We start from the raw sequence: 19,378 nt of genomic DNA, 5'->3' as shown, positions 1-19,378 counted from the left end.
CCTTGTGTTTAGATGGCCCATCCACCTCCCTTGTGTTTAAATGGCCCATATACCTCCCTTGTGTTTAGATGGCCCATCCACATCTCTTGTGTTTAAATGGCCCATCCACCTCCCTTGTGTTTAAATGGCCCATATACCTCCCTTGTGTTTAGATGGCCCATCCACCTCCCTTGTGTTTAGATGGCTCTTCCACCTCCCTTGTGTTTAGATGGCCATCCACCTCCCTTGTGTTTAAATGGCCCATATACCTCCCTTGTGTTTAAATGGCCCATCCTCCTCCCTTGTGTTTAAATGGCCCATATACCTCCCTTGTGTTTAAATGGCCCATATACCTCCCTTGTGTTTAAATGGCCCATCCTCCTCCCTTGTGTTTAGCTGGCCCATCCACCTCCCTTGTTAAACACAAGGTGGCTCTCTCTCTTGTTCTGAACAGCAGCCAATATTGGAGAGAAATGCCTGGGGCGGTAAAAGTGAGCTCTGGGAACCCATACACTGCCTATCTTTAATATAACTAATAGTTATTATTTAAATACATCGAATTCATTTCGTACTCGTGCGAGAGCGTTGGTGGAGGATCATTCTGAGACAATGATGGGAGCAGAACGAGTGGCTCAGTGTATTAGATAACCCTAATGGAGGACAGAAATGACAAAAGCTGATTGAGACACAGAACCCCACACAGACACACATTCTCTCTCTCTCTATCCCCCCCCCCCCTCGCTTTCTCTCGCATACACACATACATACTCTCTTTCTCGCTCACAGTCACACACACACACTCCACTCACACATACTCTCACACACAGACACTCAATTCAGCTCAGTTTACTCTTTAGATACTGTTCATAATAACTCAAGTCCACCTTGTTGATTTGAAGAATTTTCAGTCTCAACTCCTCGTTGATTTGAAGAATTTTCAGTCTCAACTCCTCGTTGATTTGAAGAATTTTCAGTCTCAACTCCTCGTTGATTTGAAGAAGGTTCAGTCTCAACTCCTCGTTGATTTGAAGAATCTTCAGTCTCAACTCCTCGTTGATTTGAAGAAGGTTCAGTCTCAACTCCTCGTTGATTTGAAGAAAGTTCAGTCTCAACTCCTCGTTGATTTGAAGAAGGTTCAGTCTCAACTCCTAGATTTGAAGAATCTTCAGTCTCAACTCCTCGTTGATTTGAAGAAGGTTCAGTCTCAACTCCTAGATTTGAAGAATCTTCAGTCTTAACTCCTCGTTGATTTGAAGAAGGTTCAGTCTCAACTCCTAGATTTGAAGAATCTTCAGTCTCAACTCCTCGTTGATTTGAAGAATGTTCAGTCTCAACTCCTCGTTGATTTGAAGAAGGTTCAGTCTCAACTCCTCCTAGATTTGAAGAATGTTCAGTCTCAACTCCTCCTAGATTTGAAGAATGTTCAGTCTCAACTCCTCCTAGATTTGAAAAAGGTTCAGTCTCAACTCCTAGATTTGAAAAGGGTTCAGTCTCAACTCCTCGTTGATTTGAAGAATGTTCAGTCTCAACTCCTCCTAGATTTGAAGAATGTTCAGTCTCCTTTGTTTGATCGTCTCGTAAAGTATGTCCATATGAATAATTTCCCCTGTTCTAGTTTCTTAGCCCTCTGTGATGTTAATCGAGGGAAAATATATTGATACTTGGATTTCAAAGGGAAACATTTCCTTTTGTTGTCGAACACGATCAAGAAGACAGATGAATGGTGAGATTAGTAGTTGAATGCAGTATAGAGACGCACTTCAAATTGCCTTGATATAAATCCATCTCTCCACAGGCAGCAAACAACCCAAATCTGAGAAGTAGTTCTGTAGTTCTGTAGTTCTGTTTGAATCGTCATTAACTATTTTCCAATACAACTAGGCCTACAGAAAAGTTTTCACCTCTCTGCTAAAATATTTATTTAAATGAATACAAATTTCGCAAAACACCCAACTCTAATAATCTCTGAACGTTTCACGCAAAAAAAAAGTTAATTTTACGTACCTAAGTCAAGATTGTCACCTATAGTACGTGGCTCTGTGACGCCTCAGATATCGTCTCGGCAGCCACAGTTGACGCAACTCAACAAAGTGTGAAGGAGGACACCCCGTAATAAACCTCTCAGAAGTGGCGCTACCTACTGCCAAGTCTTAATACTGCGAGTGGATTTGTGGACGTTTTCCTCAAAGCAACTTTAAATTGAGGGCCTCGGATTTATGCAATACTGTCAGGTCGGATTCACTCAGCCTTCCAACTGTAGTGGCATTAGAAACTAGTTTGTTGAATGAGTCATGCCTTGTGACAGGAAGGAAGTGAAAAGAGAACGTTTAACACAACTCAATTGGCACTTCCCTGTTTTTAATATCACATATAGGTTTAACATAAAATAGGTTATTTTAGGGGTTCTTTTTAGGGGGGGGGGCAAAGAAACACTATCGAAACCAATGCCCAGAGGGGACAATTTGAGATAGATGCAATGGAGCCAGTTCAAGCTGGCGTGCGTCGAGCGCTTGATGTGGCGACTGCCTCAGGAGTTACCAAGGCGATGTAAACAGTCTGTTAGAGCTCTGGAAGAACAAATCGAGGTTGGTAAAACCTCAGGGACCGACACGGTGTAATGTATACGTATTGTCATGATGTTAGGCATCATACATCTCAAGAGCGTTTTTCTCCCCATTTTCTCAACAGTATCTTTCATGCCCTGTTTGTTCCCATTGCGGTTTTAGGGCTCAGAATTGAGGCGAGCCTCTGCGTGTTGATGTCAGGTGTCATGTCGAGGATACAGCTGCCTATGTGTGTATTATATATGGCATTCCTGGGTTCAAATACTATCTAAAATAATAATTTTCCGTTGCTTGATCGAGATTTCCTGGCACAATGGAACCAATAGAATTGTCCCTAAACCCCACTCACTACAGGCAGAATTTGCAAATAGTATTTGAACCCACCTCTGGATGGTATGATGCAGCAGGGATATATACTGAACGAAAAAAATATAAATACGACATGCAACAATTTCAAAGATTTTACTGAGTTACAGTTCATATAAGGACATCTGTCAATTGAAATATAACATTTTATTGTCCCCCGGCACAAGGTGCACCTGTGTAATGATCATGCTGTTTAATCAGCTTCTTGATATGCCACACCTGTCAGGTGGATGGATTATCTCGGCAGTGGAGAAATGCTCACTAACAGCGATGGAAACACATTTGTACAAAATAAGCTTTATTGTGCGAATGGAACACGTCTGGTTTCTTTTATTTCAGCTCATGAAACATGAGACCAATACTTTACATGTTGCGTTTATATTTTTTGTTCAGTGTCGGTGTGGAGAGGAAGCCAGAAGGCCTGAAGCCCAGTCCATCATAATATGAACGAGTTTGACGACAACAGCTGGGTCGGTTACTGCAGATCCACGCCTTGCAGAGCCAGCTCTTTGTCACACTCGGCTGCTTTTGAAATTATGATAGATGTGGCAGGGACAATGTCGTTAAACGAATGCATGAATTTCAGCATTAATGTTAATAAGTTACCCCGGAAATTAATTCATTTCAAAGGTCACATTTGGTCGATTGTCAATAAGAAGAGGGTTCTCTTACGCACTCAGGCACATCCACTAATCAAGTAGTTGACCGCAGGATTGATGTCATAGAGAATAATACATCTTCAATCAGGGGGCTGAAGGTGAAATGACCGTCTGAATTGCTCTGTTTAATAACTGCTATTAAAAGTCATCTCCTCGTTAGACTATGCCTCTGCATAAATGTTCTGGAAAATGGCGCAGTGGAAAACAGCAGTGCAACACTTTTCCTACGTCCATGTAGTCTTACATGATTACAACCCCTAGCCCCCATCCCCTCTCCAGAAACAACCCCTATCCCCCATCCCCTGTCCAGAAACAACCCCTATCCCCCATCCTCTGTCCAGAAACAACCCCTATCCCCCATCCCCTGTCCAGAAACAACCCCTATCCCCCATCCTCTGTCCAGAAACAACCCCTATCCCTATCCCCCATCCTCTGTCCAGAAACAACCCCTAGCCCCCATCCCCTGTCCAGAAACAACCCCTATCCCCCATCCTCTGTCCAGAAACAACCCCTAGCGCCCATCCCCTGTCCAGAAACAACCCCTATCCCCCATCCTCTGTCCAGAAACAACCCCTATCTCCCATCCCCTGTCCAGAAACAACCCCTATCCCTATCCCCCATCCTCTGTCCAGAAACAACCCCTAGCCCCCATCCCCTGTCCAGAAACAACCCCTATCCCTATCCCCCATCCTCTGTCCAGAAACAACCCCTAGCCCCCATCCCCTGTCCAGAAACAACCCCTATCCCCTATCCAGAAACAACCCCTATCCCCTATCCAGAAACAACCCCTAGCCCTATACCTTGTCCAGACACAACCCCTAGCCCTATCCCCCATCCCCTGTCCAGACACAACCCCTATCCCCCATCCCCTGTCCAGAAACAACCCCTACTTCCCATCCCCTGTCCAGAAACAACCCCTAGCCCCCATCTCCCGTCCAGAAACAACCCCTAGCCCCCATCTCCCGTCCAGAAACAACCCCTACCCCCATCCCCTGTCCAGAAACAACCCCTACCCCCCATCCCCTGTCCAGAAACAACCCCTAGCCCCCATCTCCCATCCAGAAACAACCCCTAGACCCCATCTCCGTCCAGAAACAACCCCTAGCCCCCATCCTCTGTCCAGAAACAACCCCTAGCCCCCATCTCCCGTCCAGAAACAACCCCTAGCCCCCATCCCCCATCCAGAAACAACCTCTAGCCATATCCCCCATCCAGAAACAACCCCTATCCCCCATCCCCTGTCCAGAAACAACCCCTATCCCCCATCCCTGTCCAGAAACAACCCTATCCCCATCCCCTGTCCAGAAACAACCCCTATCACCCATATCCCCCATTCCCTGTCCAGAAACAACCCCTAGCCCCCATCCCCCATCTAGAAACAACCCCTATCACCCATATCCCCCATTCCCTGTCCAGAAACAACCCCTATCACCCATATCCCCATCCCCTGTCCAGAAACAACCCCTATCACCCATATCCCCCATTCCCTGTCCAGAAACAACCCCTAGCCCCCATCCCCCATCTAGAAACAACCCCTATCACCCATATCCCCCATCCCCTGTCCAGAAACAACCCCTTGCCCTATCCCCCATCTAGAAACAACCCCTAGCCCTATCCCCCATCTAGAAACAACCCCTAGCCCTATCCCCCATCTAGAAACAACCCCTAGCCCTATCCCCCATCTAGAAACAACCCCTAGCCCTATCCCCCATCTAGAAACAACCCCTAGCCCTATCCACTTTATTTCTCTCTTATGGTAGAGAAATTAAAATTAAATTATCTGGCAACAGCTCGGGTGGACATCCCTGCAGTCAGCATGCCAATTGCACGTTCTTTTAAAACTTGAGCCATCTGTTGAATTATGTTGTCTGACAAAACTGTACATTTTAGAGTGGCCTTTTATTGTCCCCAGCACAAGGTACACCTGTGTAATGTTTAATCAGGTTCTCGATAGGCCCACCTGTCAGGTGGATGGATTAACTTAGCAAATAAAAAAATGCTCACTAACAGGGATGTGAACAAATGTATTCACCAAATTTGTGAGAAAGAAGCTTTTTGTACGTATGGAACATTTCTGCAATCTTTTATTTCTGCTTGTGAAACATGGGACCGAAACATTACATGTTGTGTTATATTTTTGTTCAGTATAGAAAGGATTTGATAGGTAAAGGCAATATGCAAAAACAATCCCACTATCAGAGGGCAAGGCGGAGCTGCTACCATATTGTTTATACCTATCTAGTTATTCTCTACATATCATGGGACAGGGCGGAGCTGCTACCATATTGTTTATACCTATCTAGTTATTCTCTACATATCATAGGACAGGGTGGAGCTGCTACCATATTGTTTATACCTATCTAGTTATTCTCTACATATCATAGGACAGGGCGGAGCTGCTACCATATTGTTTATACCTATCTAGTTATTCTCTACATATCATGGGACAGGGCGGAGCTGCTACTATATTGTTTATACCTATCTAGTTATTATCTACATATCATAGGACAGGGCGGAGCTGCTACTATATTGTTTATACCTATCTAGTTATTATCTACATATCATAGAACAGGGCGGAGCTGCTACCATATTGTTTATACCTATCTAGTTATTATCTACATATCATAGAACAGGGCGGAGCTGCTACCATATTGTTTATACCTATCTAGTTATTATCTACATATCATAGGACAGGGTGGAGCTGCTACTATATTGTTTATACCTATCTAGTTATTATCTACATATCATAGAACAGGGTGGAGCTGCTACTATATTGTTTATACCTATCTAGTTATTATCTACATATCATAGAACAGGGTGGAGCTGCTACCATATTGTTTATACCTATCTAGTTATTATCTACATATCATAGAACAGGGTGGAGCTGCTACCATATTGTTTATACCTATCTAGTTATTATCTACATATCATAGAACAGGGTGGAGCTGCTACCATATTGTTTATACCTATCTAGTTATTATCTACATATCATAGGACAGGGCGGAGCTGCTACTATATTGTTTATACCTATCTAGTTATTATCTACATATCATAGAACACTCTAGACCCAAACTGCTACAGACCTATATCTATCCTACCCTGTCTTTCTAAGGTCTTCGAAAGCCAAGTTAACAAACAGATTACCGACCATTTCGAATCCCACCGTACCTTCTCCGCTATGCAATCTGGTTTCAGAGCTGGTCATGGGTACACCTCAGCCACGCTCAAGGTCCTAAACGACATCATAACCGCCATCGATAAGAGACATTACTGTGCAGCCATATTCATCGACCTTGCCAAGGCTTTCGACTCTTGTCAATCACCACATTGTTATTGGCATACTCGACAGCCTTGGTTTCTCAAATGATTGCCTCGCCTGGTTTACCAAATACTTCTCTGATAGAGTTCAGTGTGTCAAATCGGAGGGCCTGCTGTCCGGACCTCTGGCTGTCTCTATGGGGGTGCCACAGGGTTCAATCCTCGGGTCGACTCTCTTCTCTGTATACATCAATGATGTTGCTCTTGCTGCTGGTGATTCTCTGGTACACCTCTACGCAGACTACACCATTCTGTATACTTCTGGCCCCTCTTTGGACACTGTGTTAACTAACCTCCAGACGGTGTCTGGTTAGACTGTAAACTCTCCTTCCAGACTCACATTACGCATCTCCAATCCAAAATTAAATCTAGAATTGGCTTCCTATATCACAACAAAGCATCCTTCACTCATGCTGCCAAACATACCCTCGTAAAACTGACCATCCTACCGATCCTCGACTTCGGTGATGTCATCTATAAAATAGCCTCCAACACTCTACTCAACAAACTGGATGCAGTCTATCACAGTGCCATCCATTTTGTCACCAAAGCCCCATACACTACCCACCATTGCAACCTGTTTGCTCTCGTTGGTTGGCCCTCGCTTCATACTCGTTGCAAAACCCACTGGCTACAGGTTATCTACAATTCTCTGCTAGGTAAAGCCCCGCCTTATCTCAGCTCACTGGTCACCATAGCAGCACCCACTCGTAGCACGCGCTCCAGCAGGTATATCTCACTGGTCACCTCCAAAGCCAATTCCTCCTTTGGTCGTCTTTCCTTCCAGTTCTCTGCTGCCAATGACTGGAACGAACTGCAAAAATCTCTGAAGCTGGAGACTCATATCTCCCTGACTAGCTTTAAGCACCAGCTGTCAGAGCAGCTCACAGATCACTACACCTGTACATAGCCCATCTACAGTAAGGCAAAAAAGTATTTAGTCAGCCACCAATTGTGCAAGTTCTCCCACTTAAAAAGATTAGAGAGGCCTGTAATTTTCATCATCGGTACACTTCAACTATGACAGATAAAATGAGGAAAAAAATCCAGAAAATCACATTGTAGGATTTTTTATGAATTTATTTGCAAATTATGGTGGAAAATAAGTATTTGGTCAATAACAAAAGTTTATCTCAATACTTTGTTATATACCCTTTGTTGGCAATGACAGAGGTCAAACGTTTTCTGTAAGTCTTCACAAGGTTTTCACACACTGTTGCTGGTATTTTGGCCCATTCCTCCATGCAGATCTCCTCTAGAGCAGTGATGTTTTGGGGTTGTTGCTGGGCAACACGGACTTTCAACTCCCTCCCAAGATTTTCTATGGGGTTGAGATCTGGAGACTGGCTAGGCCACTCCAGGACCTTGAAATGCTTTCATAGTTGAAGTGTACCTATGATGAAAATTACAGGCCTCTCTCATCTTTTTAAGTGGGAGAACTTGCACAATTGGTGGCTGACTAAATACTTTTTTGCCCCACTGTATATCCCATCACAACATCACATTATTGATGGGGCATTGTGTATATATATATATATATATATATATACAGTAGAAGAAAAATATGCTACTAACGCTTCTAATAAATACTACATTTCTACAAAGGGAATACTTGTATATGATCTGTTTGGGTGGTGCAGTGAGGTGTTCAGAGTCACTTTGATACAAGAGTTGTTATGGGACTTTTCACATCTCCTCTTGAAAGTCATCAACTTCTTTGTATCCAAGTGGTTTTGTGTGTGAGAGAAAGACCAAAATGCTATTACACATTCATGGGCAATCGTTGTGTACTGTCCTACCGTAGCAGCATGGTGTAGAATATGAGACAACCCACAAACACATGTTAGCTAGCTAGTTAGCTACAACACACAGGTATAGCTACGCCAAGACTAATATGAGACATCTCACAAACACATGTTAGCTAGCTAGTTAGCTACAACACACAGGTATAGCTACGCCAAGACTAATATGAGTCATCTCACAAACACATGTTAGCTAGCTAGTTAGCTACAACACACAGGTATAGCTACTCCAAGACTAATATGAGACATCTCACAAACACATGTTAGCTAGCTAGTTAGCTACAACACACAGGTATAGCTACTCCAAGACTAATATGAGTCATCAAGACAAAGTCATGCCGTTACTCTCTGCCATTATCATCAAAAATATATCCAGTTTTGTTCCTAATGAGAGGCACTGGGCCTAGGTAGGCTAGTTAGCTAGCTATAACGTTAGACTACAGTACATGTTAGGTGTAGCAAGTACACCGCTAGCTAGATAAACATGGATAGCTTGCCTTGTAATGGTACTATTCAATCACCAAATTGTACTGTACTGAACAACACTGCCTCATGTAAAAAATCAAAATGTAAGTGTGCTTATATTGCTAGCTAGCTACCGACAGAAAAACAACTTTACTCATTTGTTATTGGTCCAGCTGGTGTGCTGCCACTGCATGCTGGTCTCGCAGTTATTTTTCTTGCTGCCTCAACTCTTCTTCGCTGTATTCCAGCTCAAATAAATAGGACTGTATGTTCCTATGGAAACGTAAAAATAAATGCTGTCGTCCGCCTGTTCTTGGAAAGAGGGATTAAAAGAAACAACCGTTGTAATTATTTAGCCGTCTCGGATAGACACGGCGATGGTAAAATAGCTTACATGAACCTGTAAACTAGTACCTCCCCCGTTTTTTGGAAAAGCCTGCCTTCAAGGGTTGGAAGAAGATAGTAGGGCTCCCATCAGGCTTTAGTCTTTACAAAACCAGGAAAAAAATGAGTCAACCTAGATATCCTGCAATGTGTTTGGCAGATAGGAAAATTGTTGAGGCAAGTCCAATGACTCCATTGAACAGGGACAACAATATCTACTCGCTGCTGGGGTGATCGTGCAATCGGGCGAAACACAAAGACCACAACAATTGTTACAAAACATGACAAACATATATTTTTTTTATGATCAGACAGCAGGCTCAATCAACCAATGACGTCATTGGTTGAACTCTCCCGATGCGAAACAATACAGCTATAGTGCATAATTGTGTCTGGAACACCTCTCGTCACTCTCATGTAGGGAGACTGAAACACCTCTCGTCATTATGTAGGGAGACTGAAACACCTCTCATCATTATGTAGGGAGACGGAAACACCTCTCATCATTATGTAGGGAGACTGAAACACCTCTCATCACTATGTAGGGAGACTGAAACACCTCTCATCATTATGTAGGGAGACTGAAACACCTCTCATAGTTATGTAGGGAGACTGAAACACCTCTCATCACTCATAATTATGTAGGGAGACTGAAACACCTCTCGTCATTATGTAGGGAGACTGAAACACCTCTCGTCACTCTCATGTAGGGAGACTGAAACACCTCTCATCATTATGTAGGGAGACTGAAACACCTCTCATCATTATGTAGGGAGACTGAAACACCTCTCATCATTACGTAGGGAGACTGAAACACCTCTCATCACTATGTAGGGAGACTGAAACACCTCTCACCATTATGTAGGGAGACTGAAACACCTCTCGTCATTATGTAGGGAGACTGAAACACATCTCGTCACTCTCATGTAGGGAGACTGAAACACCTCTCATCATTATGTAGGGAGACTGAAACACATCTCGTCACTCTCATGTAGGGAGACTGAAACACCTCTCGTCATTATGTAGGGAGACTGAAACACCTCTCATAATTATGTAGGGAGACTGAAACACCTCTCACCATTATGTAGGGAGACTGAAACACCTCTCGTCACTCTCATGTAGGGAGACTGAAACACCTCTCATCATTATGTAGGGAGACTGAAACACCTCTCATAATTATGTAGGGAGACTGAAACACCTCTCATCATTATGTAGGGAGACTGAAACACCTCTCATCACTCATAATTATGTAGGGAGACTGGAACACCTCTCGTCACTCTCATGTAGGGAGACTGAAACACCTCTCGTCACTCTGATGTAGGGAGACTGAAACACCTCTCGTCACTCTCATGTAGGGAGACTGAAACACCTCTCATCATTATGTAGGGAGACTGAAACACCTCTCATCACTATGTAGGGAGACTGAAACACCTCTCGTCATTATGTAGGGAGACTGAAACACCTCTCATCATTATGTAGGGAGACTGAAACACCTCTCATCACTCTCATGTAGGGAGACTGAAACACCTCTCATCATTATGTAGGGAGACTGAAACACCTCTCATAGTTATGTAGGGAGACTGAAACACCTCTCATCATTATGTAGGGAGCCTGAAACACCTCTCGTCACTCTCATGTAGGGAGACTGAAACACCTCTCGTCACTCTCATGTAGGGAGACTGAAACACCTCTCATCACTACGTAGGGAGACTGAAACACCTCTCGTCACTCTCATGTAGAGAGACTGAAACACCTCTCATCATTATGTAGGGAGACTGAAACACCTCTCATCACTATGTAGGGAGACTGAAACACCTCTCGTCACTCTCATGTAGGGAGACTGAAACACCTCTCATCACTATGTAGGGAGACTGAAACACCTCTCATCATTATGTAGGGAGACTGAAACACCTCTCGTCACTATGTAGGGAGACTGAAACACCTCTCATCATTATGTAGGGAGACTGGAAAAATACCCCAAATACTGTCTAGCGTTGAAGTTTCCTTTTAAGGACTTTCATATACACATCTTGGTGTTAATGTCATTTTTAGTCATTCGAAGACAGATTGTGGAAAACTATTCTTGGCACCAGAGTTTCTAGAGACTTTGTTGGATATGCGTGTTGCTGTCATTTCTATTCAAAGTGAAGTCTGTTTTTATTTGAATCCCCAGAGGTATCCATAATGTATGATAGTGGATTCATTTAGTTATAGGGCGGGTAAATTGAGATTTTATTATATAGCTGATAGTAGTTGAAAAGAGAAGAGCTGAAAGTACATAGGCTTACTTAGGATTGTTTATTTCAAATCAAACTTTATTAGTCACATGCGCCGAACACAACAAGTGTGGACTTTACCGTGAAACTCTTACTTACAAGCCCTTAACCAACAGTGCAGTTCAAGAAGAAGAAAATATTTACCAAGTAGATTAAAATAAAAAGTAACACAATAAGAATAACAATAACGAGGCTACATACAGGGGGCACCGGTACCGAGTCAGTGTGGAGGCTATATACAGGGGGCACCGGTACCGAGTCGATGTGGAGGCTATATATAGGGGGCACCGGTACCGAGTCAGTGTGGAGGCTATATACAGGGGGCACCGGTACCGAGTCAGTGTGGAGGCTATATACAGGGGGCACCGGTACCGAGTCGATGTGGAGGCTATATACAGGGGGCACCGGTACCGAGTCAGTGTGGAGGCTATATACAGGGGGCACCGGTACCGAGTCAGTGTGGAGGCTATATACAGGGGGCACCGGTACCGAGTCGATGTGGAGGCTACATACAGGGGGTACCGGTACCGAGTCGATGTGGAGGCTATATACAGGGGGTACTGGTACAGAGTCAATGTGGAGGCTATATACAGGGGGCACCGGTACCGAGTCAGTGTGGAGGCTATATACAGGGGGTACTGGTACAGAGTCAATGTGGAGGCTATATACAGGGGGCACCGGTACCGAGTCAGTGTGGAGGCTATATACAGGGGACACCGGTACCGAGTCTGTGTGGAGGCTACATACAGGGGGCACCGGTACCGAGTCAGTGTGGAGGCTATATACAGGGGGCACCAGTACTGAGTCAGTGTGGAGGCTATATACAGGGGACACCGGTACCGAGTCGATGTGCAGGGGTACAGGCGAATTGAGGTAATCTGTACATGTAGGTGGGGGTGAAGTGACTATGCATAGGTAACAAACAAACAGCGAGTAGCAGCAGTGTACAAGAGGGGGGGTCAATGTAAATTGTCCGGTGGCGATTTTAATGAATTGTTCAGGAGTCTATTGGCTAGAAGCTGAGAGTAGAATGCTGTTGAGGAGCCTTTTGGTCCTAGACTTGGCGCTCCGGTACCGGTTGCTCTGCGGTAGCAGAGAAAACAGTCTATACCTTGAGTGACTGGAGTCTCTGACAATTTTATGGGCTTTCCTCTGACACTGCCTATTGTATAGGTCCTGGATGGCAGGAAGCTTGGCCCCAGTGATGTATTGGGCCGTTTGCACTACCCTCTGTAGTGCCTTACGGTCAGATGCCGAGCAGTTGCCGTACCAGGCGGTGATGCAACCTGTCAGGATGCTCTCGATGGTGCAGTTGTAAAACCTTTTGAGGATCTAGGGGCTCATGCCAAATCTTTTCAGTCTCCTGAGGGGGGAAAAGGTTTTCTCGTGTCCTCTTCACGACTGTCTTGGTATGTTTGGACCATGATAGTTCATTGTTGATTTGGACACCAAGGAACTTGAAACTCTCGACCCGCTCCACTACAGCCCCGTCGATGTTAATGGGGGCCTGTTCGGTCTGCCTTTTCCGGTAGTCCACGATCAGCTCCTTTGTCTTGTTTCATTCTAACGCACTGTTTCATTCTAACTCACTGTTTCATTCTAACGCACTGTTTCATTCTAACTCACTGTTCCATTCTAACGCACTGTTTCATTCTAACTCACTGTTTCATTCTAACTCACTGTTTCATTCTAACTCACTGTTTCATTCTAACTCACTGTTTCATTCTAACGCACTGTTTCATTCTTACTCACTGTTTCATTCTAACTCACTGTTTCATTCTTACTCACTGTTTCATTCTAACTCACTGTTTCATTCTAACTCACTGTTTCATTCTAACTCACTGTTTCATTCTTACTCACTGTTTCATTCTAACTCACTGTTTCATTCTAACTCACTGTTTCATTCTAACTCACTGTTTCATTCTAACTCACTGTTTCATTCTTACTCACTGTTTCATTCTAACTCATTGTATAACTCAAAACGATCTAAATTGTTTTCAATATTCCTGCCAGTCCCTTGATGTTTAGTCCCTTATCGAGACTATCTCTCCTCTGCTGTCCACTTCTATGTTATGACAAGTAAAATAACTAGCAACAAAACATATTGACAAAGAGACTCAGTAGTAGGAGTAGTACTTTAAATGATCTGCCAGAAGCAATTTGCCTCATTGCCTTTAGTGATGGCTCTCAACTATAAATTGGCTTGAATTTATGCTTGTTTTGTTTCCCATTTTTTGCATCTAAATTGAGGCTTGTTTTTTTTTAGGGAGAGATGGGCTCTCTCACAGTATAGCTTTTTCCTGGGTAAAAGGCCCTACTGCAACCCAGCAAATCTTGTTTCAGAGAAGCAATGCATATTAAGATAAAAATAAATAAAAAGCGTATGCATCACTCATGGCTTCTGCATTAAGAATTTCAAGGCTGAAATATGATAAGCTGTCAGCAAAGCGAGCTCCCATCAGACTGGAATGGAATCCCCATACACCATTTTATTTAAACTTGCATTCGGAATCCGTCATGTGGAAAATGAAGGTAAACTGAAAAATTGCCTACTTTGAGTATGTCTCCTTCTCTTGAAGGGGTTACATGCAGTTGGGTCTAACCCTAACCTTCTCTGGTAGGAAATACAAGGCGTTTGGGTCTAACTCTAACCTTCTCTGGTAGGAAATACAAGGCATGTGGGTCTAACCCTAACCTTCTCTGGTAGGAAATACAAGTCATGTGGGTCTAACCCTAACCTTCTCTGGTAGGAAATACAAGTCATGTGGGTCTAACCCTAACCTTCTCTGGTAGGAAATACAAGGCATGTGGGTCTAACCCTAACCTTCTCTGGTAGGAAATACAAGGCATGTGGGTCTAACTCTAACCTTCTCTGGTAGGAAATACAAGGCATTTGGGTCTAACCCTAACCTTCTCTGGTAGGAAATACAAGGCATTTGGGTCTAACTCTAACCTTCTCTGGTAGGAAAAACAAGGCATGTGGGTCTAACCCTAACCTTCTCTGGTAGGAAATACAAGGCATGTGGGTCTAACCCTAACCTTCTCTGGTAGGAAATACAAGGCATGTGGGTCTAACCCTAACCTTCTCTGGTAGGAAATACAAGGCATGTGGGTCTAACCCTAACCTTCTCTGGTAGGAAATACAAGGCATTTGGGTCTAACTCTAACCTTCTCTGGTAGGAAATACAAGGCATTTGGGTCTAATCTAGCCCAAGATGTATTCTTAAGGAGCGTAATGTTACCGTTACTAATATTGAGTTGCACCCCCTTTTGCCCTCCGAACAGCCTCAATTCATCGGGGCATGGACTCTACAAGGTGTCGAAAGCATTCGACAGGGATGCTGGCCCATGTTGACTCCAATGCTTCCCACCGTTGTGTCAAGTTGGCTGGATGTCCTTTGGGTGGTGGACCATTCTTGATACACATGGGAAACTGTTGAGCGTGAGAAACCCAGCAGCATTGCAGTTCTTGACACACTCAAACCAGTGTGCCTGGCATCTACTACCATACCCCATTCAAGGGCACTTCAATATCTTGTCTTTCCCATTCACCCTCTGAATGGCACACATCACAATCCATGTCTCAAAGAGAGACAGCCGGGGGATAGTCGACGAAGCCTGGAGACCGACGAGAGTGGGGACGGATCGTCGCGTACGCGGCCTGGAAGTGAACGGTTGCCAACCCTGTGACTATGGACCCGGAGTCGGGGTCCGAGGGGGCGCCGGAACCAACCTCACCTGGTGAACCAGCAGAGGAGGAGCCCATGTTCCCCTCCTCGATTTTGAGGGACCTGCTGACACACCTGCCTTGGGACAGTTCGGGACCACGCAGTGGGAGGATCAGAACTTGAAAGCCATCGGACAAAGTGATAGCGGTGGATGGCCAGCTTCTTCCGGGGGTGAGTGACTGGTGATAGCCCCATTTCCAAATAAAAAATAACCTCATGTATCAGGTGACGCACAAACAGGGGTAACATCGAGAGGTGCTGTTGCTGCCCCCCCCCCCTCCCCGGTACGGTACGTCAGAATCGTTCTTCAGCCACTGGCCTGGGATGAGGCGGGACGTGGAAGACTATTGCCGCAGCTGCCCAGAGGTGCCAAATCACCACCCCAAAAGCACACCCGCTGGTCCCCCTACTGATCATCGGAGTGCCATTTGAATGCATCGCCATGGGAATAGTGGGTCCTCTGGTAAAAACAGCCCGAGGACGCCGATACATCCTGGTAAAAGTAGATTATGCCACCCAATATCCCAATGCCATTCCCCTACGGGCAGCAGTCTCCAAGGGAATCGCCGGGAGCTGTTCCACCTCTTCAGCTGGGTGGGCATCCCAAATGAGATCCTGACCGACTAAGGTACCGAGTTCATGTCCGGGCTGATGAAGATTTGTGTGCTCTCCTACATATAAAGCAGATCCAGACCTCTGTCTTTCACCTGCAGACGAATGGGCTTGTCGAACGGTTCAATAAGATGCTCAAACAAATGCTGCGTAAGGTCAAAAGATTTAGATGCACTATTGTAAAGTGGCTGTTCCACTGGATGTCTTAAGGTGAACGCACCAATTTGTAAGTCGCTCTGGATAAGAGCGTCTGCTAAATGACTTAAATGTAAATGTCATCGAGCGGGATGGGAAGAACTGGGACCATCTACTACCCAACCTAATGTTTTCGATCCAAGAAGTGCCCCAGGCCTCCACTGGGTTTTCCCCTTTTGAACTCCTCTAAGGGAGGAGAGCACGTAGCCTACGGGCCCTCGCCACTGGAGGTATGGGAAGCCCAGCCGACCCCCTTACGCAGCGTGGTGGAACACGTAGAGACGATGAGGGAGCGGATGACAGCCATATGGCCAGTGGTAAGGGAGCATATGGTGAAGGCCCAGCGCGCCCAAGCCAAGGTCTACAATCGGCGGACCCAACCCCGAGAGTTCCAGGTGGGTGACAAGGTGTTATTTTTAATCCCCCTGGCAACATGGCAAGGGCCGTACAAGGTGACAGAGAAGCTGGTACCCGTAAATTACCATGTACGGCAGTCGGGGAGACGGAAATCCCAACAGATTTACCACATTGACCTATTGAAGAGGCGGCACGTGAGGACAGCCTTGGTTGTGTTGTGGTCAAGACCTGGGACATCGACGGGACCTGTGGTGGTACCGAGCAGTGAAGACCTCCCATTGCCCCTCACGCGGTGGTGGCTCCCTCTGCTGGACGTGCCAGATCTCGACGGGTCCTCCGGCCAGGACTAATTGGGGCTGATTGCTCACCAGCCGTACAGGGCCCATAAGGCTGCCTGAAGGGCAGCACAGGGGAGGTTGGAGGTAGTGAGAGGTTGCTACCGGATAGACTTCCTCACGGTCTGCATGAACTGAGAGGTGTTCTACCCCAGTGAACACAGTATTCCCCGGGAGCCCTGAAGACAGTAACCCAGAAGAGGTTTCCTGTAGGAGACCGGTTTCTTTTCTTTTCCTTTATTGTCAGAAATAAAAACCCTTGAAACTGAGGTATCACACTTGTGTCTGGTCTGTGTAAACGTTTAGATCATACCCCCTGGTCTGCCACAGTGTATTATATAAACATTTGCATATATTCTATTCTATTCTATATTATATATTGCACATATATATATGTGTATCATCAAACCAGTGGTGGATGAAGTGAAAAGTTCTCCATAGGGTAAGTTGTACAAGAATGAAGAGTAAATCTCTTCAAGACTGTGCAGTCATTGGCCTTTTCTGTTCTTACATGTTCATTATCTATTTCAATGTATACGTTTATAAAACATGTGACCATTATGCTGGCACTCAAAAGAAAAATAACAGAAAGAAATACATTCAGAATTTAAGTGATAATGAATTAAATATACTGTAAACAAAACAAAAAAATGGGCCTCCACCCCAACCTCCCATCCAATTCCCCCAACCCCACCCAGCCAACCACACCCATCCAACATGTCTACACCCCCAACCTCCAATCTCATTCCCCCAACCCCACCCAGCCAACCACACCCACCCAACACGTCTCCACTCCCTACCTCCCATACCATCCCATTCCCCCAACCACACCCATCCAACACGTCTCCACCCCCAACCTCCCATACCATCCCATTCCCCCAACCACACCCATCCAACACGTCTCAATCCCCACCCAGCCCCCACCCCACACACACACACACGGAAATCGAGTGTGTGTGTCCACCTCGCAACTAGGGTCAGTTATCTCCCGGCAACCAGAGAAAACTCTCCCCACACCATCCCTTCCCCGTGGGCCTGAAAGCAAAGAAAGTGAAAAATAATCAAATAATATCTTTGTGACTGGTACCAAACTGTTGACTGGTGCTGTATATATATATATATATATATATATATATGTATATGTTGGGCTTTATGGATTGTTTAATTGTATGTGTTGGGCTTTATGGATTGTTTAATTGTATATGTTGGGCGTTAGCGGAGGTTATTCTTGACAGAGTCAAGTATATCTGTTTCTTGACGAGCACCATTCATTCTCGCTGTCGATAATTATTATATTATTACGTTTCATAGTAACTGTATCCACTGGCGATTTGGGAGGGAGTTTGCCATCTAAGGTGATTGCCATCTAAGAGCCAACATCTTCTCTTGCGGCATTGCTGCTTGCCAGCAGTAATCTTCTCTGATTCACTGAGAGATTCGAGGACCTATCATCGTTAAGTAACATAATAGCTGCAAAGCATTAACTATTTAAATTCATGCGCTTCCAAATGAATTTAGTATCTTTGCCCCAGAACCATTTAACTGCAGGGTACTCCGAGATCATATGGAGGAATGTGCCTACCTTATTTTAGTGGACCAACTATTCACAGTCTTTTCCATCTTCACTTTAGGCTCTATAAAGCATCACAATGCAGCAAATAGCATGGTGCTTAACGTTCTCTCCAAACGTATGTACTTTACTCTCTCTCCAGGGTGTTCTTACCTCGGATCCCTTAAGAACTAGTGTTCTCTACTGCATCGAGACAGGCTTCACATCCCACTGCTCCTACCAATTGTTTCTTTTGTAAGAACCCTTACTTTTTCTTAAAGAGCTTAATAACAACAGGAGCTGCAGTAATTACAATCAAGTGTATTGCAGAACAATACAGCCCTGGAAGTCATTGAAAATGGCCATTGTGACAAATCAGGAAGCGTAGTATTGTTATGACAGGTGTAACCTAGTAACACGTGTTGACGTAGACATAAACCTACAAAAAAACATACAAAAATCCTACATTATGTGCCACAAATTCTGGTTCCTCTCTAGGTTTCTTCCTAGGTTTTGGCCTTTCTAGGGAGTTTTTCCTAGCCACCGTGCTTCTACACCTGCATTGCTTGCTGTTTGGGGTTTTAGGCTGGGTTTTTGTACAGCACTTTGAGATATCAGCTGATGTACATAAATACATCTGATTTGATTTGATGTGAAATTCTGTACTGACTTGGAAATGTATGCCCATGGAAATCACGTTTATATCAAATCTGTGAATATATTTGTTTTAATATTGCGGGGGATGTCAGTTTATCAGTTGGTGTTTCTGTTGTTCTATGACACTGCTCA

General features: G+C 44.7%; 1 protein-coding gene across 4 annotated transcripts in view; it reads left to right on the top strand.

The window, feature by feature from the left end:
• LOC115133681 (glucosidase 2 subunit beta-like) overlaps positions 1-19,378 on the top strand; it is a 321,308-nt gene that overhangs the window by 220,659 nt on the left and 81,271 nt on the right. The window contains exon 13 of one of the 4 annotated variants that reach the window (XM_065021986.1): positions 3,303-3,727. The exons of the other annotated variants lie outside the window; for them this stretch is intronic. Coding sequence (XP_064878058.1) covers positions 3,303-3,351 — 49 coding nt within the window. The 3' untranslated portion in view covers positions 3,352-3,727. Of the gene's footprint in view, positions 1-3,302; positions 3,728-19,378 lie in introns of those variants that run through there. 4 annotated transcript variants of the gene reach the window in all.

This window comes from Oncorhynchus nerka, linkage group LG8 (genome assembly GCF_034236695.1).
Source record: "Oncorhynchus nerka isolate Pitt River linkage group LG8, Oner_Uvic_2.0, whole genome shotgun sequence".
NCBI lineage: Eukaryota > Metazoa > Chordata > Actinopteri > Salmoniformes > Salmonidae > Oncorhynchus > Oncorhynchus nerka.
This window is presented reverse-complemented; position numbering and strand designations above follow the sequence as displayed.